We start from the raw sequence: 12,169 nt of genomic DNA, 5'->3' as shown, positions 1-12,169 counted from the left end.
ATGAAGGTGATAGCTGGAGCCTCAGCAGCTATCTTGGATCATGAAGAAGAAGCCTTAAGTTAACGAAGGCTCAGCCACAAGAGAGAGGTCAGAGTCCATGAGGAAGTGGAGCCACCATATACTACAGACTGCTTACTTTTAAGTGAGAGAAAAATAAACAACTATCTTGTTTACTCCATTGTTATTCTGAGTTTTCTGACATTACAACCAAATTGATTAAAACTAATGTAAAACCAAAATAAAATTTTTATCAGAGCAAGAAGCCACTTCCCTCCATATTGTCAATCAAGAGTTTCCTCTCCTTGAGGGGAGAGAATCATAGGGGAAAAGGGGAGGGACTCCCATGAATAAGTATAAAGGACACATGGACAATAATTAAGGTGGGGGCGGAAATGGGAGGAAGGTGGGGAAGCACGGGGGGGGCAGGGCAGGGAATATAAAACAGAAAACTGTACTTGAATAAGGATTAAATTTAAAAAAGATCCATTGTTTATTGAAAAATTAAAAAAAAAAGAGTTTCCTCTCCTCAAAACAGAATTCAAACCTTTGTGTACTCTCTCACTGAGGCACTACCATGCCAAGGATAGGAGCAAAACTAAATCACAGGACTTCTCAGGCAAACATCCTAGAACTATGGTCAATTTAAACCTACATGATTGGCAGAAACTTCACGTAGCCTATTCCCTTTCAAAAACAAACCTTCATCTTTACACCCTAGACCTTGACTCTCAGATGGAAGTGGGAGCAGGGAACAGTCCCCTCTCTACAAGGCCACAGTTACAGAATGTTTCTGTTCAATGAAGGAATAACACAACATTCTATTATAGCACGCCATTAAATATTCAACTCTACAAACCTAAGTCTCAAATACTTACTATGCCTTTAAAACTATCATGTAGTTGATCTTCAGCAAAAACATGGAACTGAAGAGGTTTGATACTGAAAATGATCGCTGACTTCAACATGGTTATAGTTTCTTCCAGTCTTTCACCACAGGCCACTACTGCTAGGTGCATTCTCTCAATGGGCTGTATTTTCAGACTGTACCTAATAGGAAAGAAAAACACATTTTCAAAAAGTTTTAGTACAGGGTTAACATGTTAACAAGATGGTATTTTGACCATGTTCAAAACCTGAAGTTCGACACTTCTATTTAAAAGCAAAGAAACATCAAGTTATGAAACAGTACAATGTTGCCTCAATCATCTATGTCTGTACTCTCAACCAGAAATTTCTATGCCCTCAACCAGCCTTTCAACGTTCCTCACTAGGAACCAAAAACATTAAAAAAAAAATACACTTATTTTACTTTCTCAAGTGTTGCTGCAAGAGTAGTACATAATTAACACAATTCCAGATGCATGCAAGAGAAGTATTATTCACACTGGATACCTTACGGCATTAGGGTTTAACTCTCTCAAGGAGCGCCCCGCCCCCCCCCCAACTGAGAAAGTGAGTATCACTGACTTCATGATCTTCCATTCAATTTTTAAATGTTATTATTTTTAAAAATCTCAAACACACATAAAACTGGAGAATACAACAAAAGATCCCCATGTACCTATTTCCCAGCTGCAACAATTATCCACTCAATATTTTTTAATATTTTATTTACTTATTTTTAGACAGAAGGGGAGGGAGGGAGTGAAATATGAATGTGTGGTTGCCTCTTGCGCACCCCCTACTGGGGACATGGTCTGCAACCCAGGCACCTGCCCTGACTGGGAAATGAACTGGTGACCCTTTGGTTCACAGTCTGGTGCCCAATCCACTGAGCCACACCAGCCAGGGCCCATTCAAAATTATTCTTAATTTGTCTAAAAACCCTGCCCACATCCTCTTTCACTAACCAACAAATCATAAAGCAAACACAGAATGAATTCACCCATAAATATTTCAATATTATATTCAATTTTCACCCATGCTGATTATAAGAAAAGTTTCCATCACGTAACTTTTCCCATTGGCATGTATTCGGTCCCATTTACCAAGTAATCAGTGAGTAGTAAAAATGTCTGAGGAGGTCTGAGACATACAAGTCGAACACTAGTAGTGCATCTTGGAAGGAAATACTCCCTAGACCCAAGTTGTGGCCTAGGCTATGTTCAACCCCCCACTTCTAACCCAGACCACCAGGAAACAGCCCTAGGCCTCTTTCAAACCTATTGCACCTTAACACTGAACTAATAATTACCAGTACCTAAAGAACAGAACTAATTATGTATGATTGTACTGTCATTAAATAACATATTTATATTATAAAGTAAAAATCCCATCTATGATTACAGCATAAAATAATCTTTTTGGAACTGACAGCCAATGTAATGTAAAAATGGAAAACAACATAAAACAAAACTAGTAACACATTAATGCATCATAAAGTACAAATATTCCAAACTAAAAATATGTAAATTTGACTTCAATATTTGCTTAGAGATCCTTTCTGTAAAATACGCAAGAATTAGACATTCTATTGTTTAACACTACCAGTTGTATGCATATAAAACTGGGATTTGCAGTAGTAGTAGGGATGGGCAATTAACCACGTCTCTCAAATTTACAAGCCAAAATTACTGCAGTTATATTCCTTAGCATGGGACTTCGCAATCTTGGAGTATTCACAAGTCCATGTATCAGAGTGGTCCCAAAAGTGCTTTCTGATGAAAAGTTTAGTCTTCTTCATGGGCAGTCCCTCAACCAAATAGGATATCAGAAAAGAAAATACTGAGTAACACTGAATATAAATAACTGAGTACATAAAACATATTTGCATATCGAATTCATAAATTTCAATGTTGTAACATTAGTAAACATTTGGAATTTTTCACAATAGTAGAATAAAAAATTGTGTCTGAATCCTGCTCTTACTGTGATCTTCCCTTGTTTTGCTCAGGGCCTGGAGACATTTAAGACAGCAGGTGAAACTGAGGCTTTTCTGGTCTGACTGGGTTCCCGAGACCTGAAAACGGTTTCATTTCTCTCGCACTGCAGTATCTCACATACACAGTTACCTGCAACGGACTGTCAGCCTTCACTCAGCAGAGGGGCAGAAGAGCCCTGCGGCCAAATTCTTATCTCCCAGAAACCAGAGCGGTCATTTCCTTCCCTGATCCCTCTCCTGGGAGGCTGAAACATAAACTCCTCGATATATTGATAATTCGGCTTTTGTCCAAGCTAATGAGTCAATTATTCTATAGATGAGGTTCTTTAAGGGAGGACCCCTCCTCCCTTTTTTAAGGGGGGGGGGGAACCTTTCCCAGATAGTTCATAAAGTTAAATATTATTTAAATGGCCTTAAATGGAGAAGTGACATATGAAATGGTGTTCTTGCAAGAATTATTTTTACTATTGCAGAAGCAGTAGTGAGACTCTTCATCATGTATTAAGATCACCATTAAATTAAGATAATATTAGGTACATACTCTGCTTTTACAATTTAAATTAACTACTAGAATGAATTTATGAATGATTTGAGTTAAAGACAATTACGTAATTTTGCACATGGTTATCCAACGGTGCAAGCACCATTTGTTATAGTTACCAATTTATCCTCTCCCCACCCGCCTGGCCACTTCTTTCACATGTCAGTGTCAGCATGCGCTTGGGTCTTTTTCAAGCAATAAAAAGCAGCAGCATCTCCTCCCTTGTCTGCACCTTCTGTATGTGCCCCTTTTCCGTGGAGCCTCGGTTTACAACATTAAAACCCTAGCAGAAGGAGGACTAGATACATCTATGCTTTCTACACTCTCAAGAGGGTGTGACACAGTTCAATGGAAGACAAGGTAATGAAGACATGCAACAATTTCACAGAGCTCTAAGTGACTTCATCTTCTCAGCAAATGCCTCCAGATCCTACTTCTAATGATGGTATATAAAGGCCCCAATAAAGCTCTCTGACATGAAAATCTATAATGGGCTTGGATTGTTCAATTGCCCATAACTAGATCCTGTCCCAAAGCTCAAAGCCAGAGATTTCAAAAGCCTGAATTGTCATGTATTGTTTAGCACAGAATTCTCTACATACAAAGACAAGAAACCTTAAGAACAGTAAGTCAAATGTTGTTTAAGAAAAATTCCTTCTAAAATCAGTCCCAGGGACCCCTCCTCCCAGGCATTTCAACAAGGCTTGTTTTAGTCACACCACCACTCCTTCCACCAATTTCTACAGAAGTAGTACCATCAACTACATTGCATTTGCTTTGTTACATGTCCCTTTATAGTAAATGCATTATGAACAGTACAGACTCAATACCTAAACTGACAAGAGGAAACCTACTCTAAAATGTCTCTGCCCTCTACCCTGTCCCCAGACCCGAAGGACAGGAAATAATTGCAACTGGAAGAAATCTAAAGTGGGCTTCTACTCTACAGGAAGGGAAAACTAAAACCTTCTAAGAAGTCACAGGGTAATCAGTCATTTAGGTAATTTTGGTTACAGGTGAATGGCGCAATCTTATTAGACTCTACAAAAATGTGTTGTATTTTAACCACACTGTAAATGAGAAATGACCTGTGGATTTAAAGAAATGTTATTTGAAAATGAAATCAGAAAAGTAGGCATTCGTGCTGCCTGTCACTACCAGAACCAATATATACAGACAAGGAGGGACTCTTTATGGGCACTTTATTCAGACACCAGTGATCTGAGAAGACAATGGGTTATGTACACTGAAAACCATCTCAACAGCTTATTCCAAGCCTACCTTTTTCCAAGGTGAAGAAAGAGTAGGTAAAGGGTATGTGAAAGGTTATTCAGATAAGAGTTATAGTCCAGCAGCAATTTTATTTTCCTAGTAGTTTTTTAAAGTATATTTTATTGACTATGCTATTAATAAAGTTGTCTCAATTTTCCCCCTTTGCCCTCCTCCACCCAGCACCCCTTACTCCCTCCAGCAACACCACCCTCCCACAAGTTCATGTCCATGGGTCATGCAGTAAGTTCCCCAGCTACTCCATTTCCTACACTGTTCTTAACAACCCCATCTATTCTCTACCTACCCATCTGTACTTCTTAATCCTTGAATCTTTTCCTCCATTCTCCTCCTTCCCCTCCCAACTAATAACCCTCCAAATGACCTCCGTATTTATGATTCTATTTCTGTTCTGCTTGTTCAGTTTGATTTTAAATTTAATTGTTGACAGTTGTGAATTTATTGCTATTTTAATGTTCATAGTTTTGGTCTTTTTCTTAAATAAGCCCCTTTGTCATTTCATGTAATAATGGCTTGGTGATGATGAACTCATTCAGCTTAACCTTGTCTGGGAAGCACTTTATCTGCCCTTCCATTCTAAATGATAGCTTTGCTGGAGAGCGTAATCTTGGTTGTAGGTCCTTGCTTTTCATCACTTTGACTACTTCTTGCCAGTCCCTTCTAGCCTGCAAAGTTTCTTTTGAGAACTCAGCTAAGAGTCTATGGGAACTCCTTTGTAGGTAACTCTCTGCTTTTCTCTTGCTGCTCTTAAGATTCTCTTTATCTTTAATCTTTGGCATTTTAATTATAATGTGTCTTGGTGTGGTCTTCTTTGCATTCATATTGTTTGTGACTCTCTGTGCTTCCTGGACCTGTATGTCTATTTCCTTCACAAAATCAGGGAAGCTTTCTTTCATCATTTTTTCAAGTTTTCAATTTCTTGTTCTTCCTCTTCTCCTTCCAGCAACCCTATGATTTAAATGTTGGTACATCTGAAGTTGTCCCAGAGGCTCCTTACCCTATTCTCATTTTGGGGGGGATTCTTTTTTTCTTCTTGTTCTGATTGTTTGTTTTTTGCCTTCTTTACGTTCCAAATCATTTATTTCATTCTCGGCTTCAGCCACTCTATTGTTGCTTCCCTGTGGATTTTTTTTTTTTATCTCACTTAGTGCAGGGGTGTCAGACTCATTTTCACTGGGGGCCACATCAGCCTCATGGTTGCCTTCAAAGGGCCAAATGTAATTTTTAGGAATCATAGGTCATTTTTAGGACTAAATTATAAATGTAACTAATCCTTAATAGTTAGGTGAGAGTTCAACACTGCCATCAAGTAGAAACAAGGAGCCAGGCCAGATAAAACCAGGTGGAGGGCCGGATTTGGTTCGTGGGCCTTGTCTGTCACCTGTGACTTAGTGTAACCTTCACTTCTGCTTGGGTCCTTTTTATGCTGCTAAAGTACCCAGTGAGTTCCTTGAGAATCCTAATCACGTGTTTTGAACTCTCCATCTGATAGATTGCTTATCTCCATTTTCTGTAATTTTGATCTGTTTTTTCATTTGGGCCTTATTTCTTTGTCTCCTCACTTTGGCAGCCTCTTCCTTTTGTTTCTATGCATTAGGTAGAGCAGCTTCAACTCCCTATCTTAGGAGAGTGGCCTAATGTAAAAAAGCACACCCATAAATTGGATGGGGCAGAGGTTACATAATCTCCAGGGTGGGGCCACCTGTGTAAGCCAGGTTGCTGTGGTCTCAACTATGGTGTCACACCTCTGCGGCTCTGTGTAGGACAATGGCTGCTGCCTGGCCTCTGGAGTTTTGTCTGGGAGGAAGCATTGCTATTGCACTTGCCCAGATGCCAGACATTTCAGTTTCTCCCGATATGCCACTGGTGCCCTTCCAGGTGTTGCCCCAGTGCTAGAGCCCAAAGGGAGTGACTCTGTGTAAGTCCTAAGACCATTGTAGGCCCTTTAAGAGGAGATGCCTGATAATCGCAGTTTCTTCTGCAGCCCCAACCTCCCCTTGTTTTTAGAGCTAGAAGTTATGGGGACTTATCTTCCTGGCACTGGAAACTTGGGCTGCGTGGTCTGGTGTGGGGCTGGGATGCCTCGCTCCCAACGTATCCCTCCTAATTTTTATCCACCACACATGGTTGTGGGACCACAAGTTCTGTATCTCCACCCCTTCTACCCATCTGGATGAATGTGACTTCTTTAATTCTTTGGTTGTTGAACTTCCATACAGCTTGAGATTTTCTGACAATTCTGGGTGATAGCTGTTTTGTAATTTAGTTGTAATTTTTGCTGTGGTTGTACAAAGAGGCAAGCCATGTTTACCTATGCCTCCATCTTGACGGGAAGTAGCTGGATTTTGGGGGGTTTTTTTTGAAACACCTTTATTGAGCTCTAGATCCCTAGATGCTCTGGGAACACCAATCCCAGCATCCTTTGCACCTTCCTAGTACTTAACCTGCTAATCAACAATTCTTCTTTATTTGCTTCACTGACATTCCCTCTCTGGAACACAATGGCTCAGATACCATCTCAGGGACTGTTGGCAGACTCCCCTGGGGCACAAAGGTTAATTTGCTTGTCATGTGGGTCATAGGCCATGTATCCCAGTTCCTGAAACAACAGCTTTCCACATGCATTAATTCACATAAGCCTACCAACTGTAACTACAGCTATAATCTTGAGTTCCCCTACCAAAAAGGCATTTTTAAGTCAAACCTATCTTTCACAGATACATGATCAGAAGAAAGTCTCCAGATAATTCAAAAATAATACCTGAAGGCTCCTATGGCTAAACAGTATAATCTGAGCATGAATAGGAATTATGAGAGTAATGCATGGTAATTCACTAGATTTAAAAATGAGTCCATGAGTCTAAAATGATAACTAAAGCAAGCATAAGGGGGAGGTGAAACTCTTCTTTAAAGATGGATACCAATCAATAAATACAGAAATAACAGAATTACAAAAAATCACCATTATAACAGATGATTTTAACAAGATTAATGGATGCTAAAACCACAGAGTATCAAATTATTATCCCCATACCTTACAAAGGTGATAAATATACTATTATAAGTGTAGATGTGAAAACAGCCCAAGAACTCATCAGTACATGACTGGATAAAAAAGGTGTGATACATTACAGAATGGAAAATTACTTGGCCATAAAAAAAGAACGTATTCTTACCTTTTGCAACAGCATGGATGGACCTGGAGATTATTATGCTAAATGAAATAAGCCAGTCAGAGAAAGACAAATACCATATGATATCACTTATATGTGGAATATAATACACAAAATGAACTGATAAACAAAACAGAAACAGGCTTGGATACATGGAGCAGACCAACAGCTGTTAGCGGGAGGACTGGTAGGGGACCTTTGGTAAAGGGATTAACCAAAAACCATCTATAGATAACACAAAGATACAGACAACAGTGTGGTGGTATCCAGAGGGAAAAGGGATGGAGGTAAGTGGAGGTGGGCAAAGGGAGGGAGAAGGGCAGAAATGGAGACAGTAAGAGACATTGCTTGTGGCAATGGGCACAATATGAAATGTGCACGCAATGTTTTATTAAGTTATATACTTGAAACTTATATGGTTTTGTGAACCAATGTCACCCTATTAAATAAAAACAAACAAAAATTGAAGAAATGTATCATCACCACCTTAACCATAATGTGTTAACCAATAAGGTTAAACTTATGACATCAGGGGTTTCCTAAGAGAAGGTCCAAAGAGAAACAAAATACCTAGTGTGAAGTATTCCTGCCAAAATTCCTGAAACTGACCATGGGGAGACAGGAAAATCCACATAAACACATATTTTATAAAACAAAACAAAACTATCAAATTGTGAAGGATATTACCCCTCCAAAAAAGACTGAGAAATTGTTTTACAGTAAAGGAGACTAAAGAGAGCTAGCCACTGAATGCACTGTATAATCCCTGACTAGATCCTGAATGGAGAAGAAAAGATACAAAGTTCATTAACAGAAAAATAAGAGAATATTAGTGTGAATATATAGTATGCCAGTATTAAATAAGCTGAAGTTAAAATTATATTACTTACTCAAGAATATCCTTGTTTTTAGGAAACACAAGCTGAACATGTATCCAGTGTGTAATAATGGCTGCAGCTGCCTCTCAAATGGTTCAAGAAAGAAAATGTGGCAAATGCAATGCTAATAAGAGGTAAAATCAGCCAGGTGTAGGTATGCAGTGTGCTCACCATACTATTTTTGTAAATTTTGTAGATGTGAACGTTATGAAAATAAAACACTCAGAGGGAGAATCTGAAAAAAATAGTATTTAAAGAATATTTTACGGACTTCCGCCAAGATGGAGGCATAGGTGGAAAAACTGTGCCTTCTCCCACAACCAAGTTTGGATACAACAAAAGTTTTGGAGAACTAAGACACACCCAGAGACCAGAAAACCGAATTATACGGAAGTGCAACAGCTACGAACCGTTCAACGGGGACGGTAAGAGAGGCAGAGCCAGCAGTGGAGCAGGGTCGGGAAGGACAGACCTAGGAGCGCAGGCAGCCCGGACCTAGTCGGGGTGGGGGGCAGACTGACCAAGGTCGCACATTCGCGCGCAGTGAGACAGACCACACAGGCTCCAGGGGGCGAACCCAGTGGTGGAGGGCTGACAGTGGTGGCACACTCGTGTGCAGTGGAGCGGGGCACGTGGGCCTGGTAACGGTGGTGGCTGCAGTGCTGGTGGGGGTCGCGGAGGCGGGCGCCGGAGGGAAGCCATTGTCCCTCTTTGACCCCACCCCCACATACAACGTCACAACCCAGCGACTTAGTTGCCCTGCTCTGGTGAAAACCTAGGGCTCCGATCCTGCTACTTAACAGGCACGAACAGCCCAAAAGATGGTGCAAGAACTCAAAGTCCCAGAGCCAGTAACTCTAAGCGACCAACAGATTGCCAGCCTCTCAGAAGCCCAATTTAAAACACTATTTATCAGGATGCTCACAGAATTGGTAGAGTACAGTCACAAATTAGAGGAACTTAGTCACAAATTAGAGGAACATATGAAGGCTAAACTAATTGAAATGAAGGGAGAGGTCCAGGAAACCAATAGCGATGGAAAGGAAAATGGGACTCAAATCAAGGGAGTGGACCAGAAGATAGAACAAAACATCCCACGAGAAAGGAATGAAGAAATGAGAATTCAAAAAAATGAGGAGAGGCTTAGGAACCTCCGGGACATCTTTAAACATTCCAACATCCGGATTATCGGGGTACCAGAAGGGGGAAAGAAACAGCCACGAGTGGAAAACGTATTTGAACAAATAATAAAGGAGAACTCCCCCAGTCTGGCAAAGGAAACAGACTTCCAGGAAATCCAGAAAGCTCAGAGAGTGCCAAAGAAGTTGGACCCAAGAAGGAACACACCAAGACACATCATAATTACATTAGCCAAGACTAAAATGAAGGAGAGAATCCTAGAAGCATCAAGGGATAAGGGGACAGTCACCTACAAAGGAGTACCCATCAGACTGTCAGCAGATTTCTCAAAAGAGACCTTACAGGCAAGAAGGGGCTGGAAAGAAGTATTCCAAGTCATGAAATCCAAAGACCTACAGCCCAGATTGCTTTATCCAGCAAAACTTTCATTTAGAATGGACGGACAGATAAAGTGCTTCCCAGACAAGGTCAAGATCAAGGAGTTCATCATCAACAAGCCCTTATTATATGAAATGCTAAAGGGACTTATATAAGAAAGAGATGGTGAAAAATATCAACAGTGAAAGGACAGCAAACACACAGTTATTACCAACCACACCTAAAACAAAAGCAAACCAAGAGGACAGCTAGATCAGGAGTGGAACCATAGAAATGAAGAACACATGGAGGGTTAGAAACAGGGGGGTGGGAGGAGGAGAAAGGGGGAGAAGGCACAGAAAATAGCATAGATGGTAGGTAAAAAATAGATAGGGGGGAGGGCGAGAATAGTGGGGGAAATATAGAATCTAAAGAAGTTGAGACACGTGGTTATAAACTAAGGGGGGAGAAGGGTGGGGGAGGGAGTGTGCGGGTGGAGGGGAATGAAGGGGGGAATAGAACAACTGTAATGGTATAATCAATAAACTATATTTTAAAAAAAAGAATATTTTACATAAGAAATTCCAATACAAACATTGTTAATAGATTTCTAAACCTTAGAAATAGACTTCTTTTAAGTAACATTACTGCTATAAAAGAATCACAATACAGTTGACTCTTGAACATTGTGAGCATTAGGGGTGCTGACCCCCATGCAGTCAAATATTTGCATATACCTTTTAATCCTGCAAAACTTAACTAGTAATAGACTACTGTTGATCAGAAGTCTTACTGATAAAATAAACAGTTGATTTACACATACTTTGTTTGTTATATGTATTGTATACTGTAGTCTTACAATAAACTAAGCTACAGAAAGAAAAGTCACAAAATACATTTGCAGTATAGTACATATTTACTGAAAAAGAAAAAGAAACGTTGCATAAAAGGGACCTGCAAAATTCAACCCCATGTTGTTCAAGGGTCAAATGTAATTTTTCTTCTATTTTTTTATTTGGACAGCATGAAAAGCTTTCAGTGTGCTCTTCTAGGCTGCTATTAAACTAATGTTCTCTCTATAACAAAACAATGTATAATACTTAGGCTAGGAATTGGCACTCTGATGAAATATATAAAGTCAAACTAAACAAATTAAATTTTTAAAATATTTTATTGATTATGCCGTTACGGTTGTCCCATTTCCCCCCTTTATTCTCCTCCACCCTGCACACTCCCTCACACCCACATTCCCCCTCTTTGGTTCAAGTCCATGGGTTGTAAATTTAAGTTCTTTGGCTTCTACTTTACCTATACCCTTCTTAACCTCCCCATCTATTTTCTATCTATGGTTTATGCTGCTTATTCTCTGTAACTTTCCCCCCATCCTCCGCCTTTCCTTCCCCTCTGATAACCCTCCATGTGATCTCCATTTCTGTGATTCTGTTCCTGTTCTAATTGTTTGCTTAGTTTGTGGGGGATTTTTAGGTTCGGTTATTAATAGCTGTGAGCTTGTTGTCATTTTACTGTTCATAGTTTGATCTTTTTCTTAGATAAGTCTTTAACATTTCATATAATAAGGGCTGGGTGATAATGAACTCCTTTACCTTGACCTTATCTGGGAAGCACTTTATCTGCCCTTCCATTCTAAGTAATAGCTTTGCTGGATAGAGCAATCTTGGATGTAGGTCCGTGCCTTTCATTACTTGGAGTACTTCTTTCCAGCCCCTTCTTGCTATGAGGTTTCTTTCAAGAAATCAGCTGAGAGTCTTATGGGAACTCCTTTGTAGGCAACTGTCTCCTTCGCTCTTGCTGCTTTTAAGATTCTCTCATCTTTAATCTTGGGTAAGGTAATTATCATGTGCCTTGCTGTGTGCTTCCTTGGGTACAACTTATTTGGGATTCTCTGAGC

General features: G+C 39.9%; 1 protein-coding gene across 2 annotated transcripts in view; it reads right to left on the bottom strand.

The window, feature by feature from the left end:
- Positions 1–12,169, bottom strand: part of GXYLT1 (glucoside xylosyltransferase 1) — a 55,667-nt gene that overhangs the window by 28,303 nt on the left and 15,195 nt on the right. For both annotated transcript variants that reach the window (XM_037058145.1, XM_037058146.1), the window contains one exon: positions 876–1,047. In XM_037058145.1, the coding sequence (XP_036914040.1) occupies positions 876–1,047 (172 nt within the window). The remainder of the gene's footprint in view (positions 1–875; positions 1,048–12,169) is intronic.

The sequence above is a fragment of the Sturnira hondurensis genome, unplaced genomic scaffold (genome assembly GCF_014824575.4).
Source record: "Sturnira hondurensis isolate 20B ecotype Veracruz unplaced genomic scaffold, ASM1482457v3 Scaffold0009935, whole genome shotgun sequence".
Classification (NCBI taxonomy): Eukaryota; Metazoa; Chordata; class Mammalia; order Chiroptera; family Phyllostomidae; genus Sturnira; species Sturnira hondurensis.
Note: the sequence above shows the minus strand (reverse complement) of the source record. Positions and strands in the feature narration are given on the sequence as shown.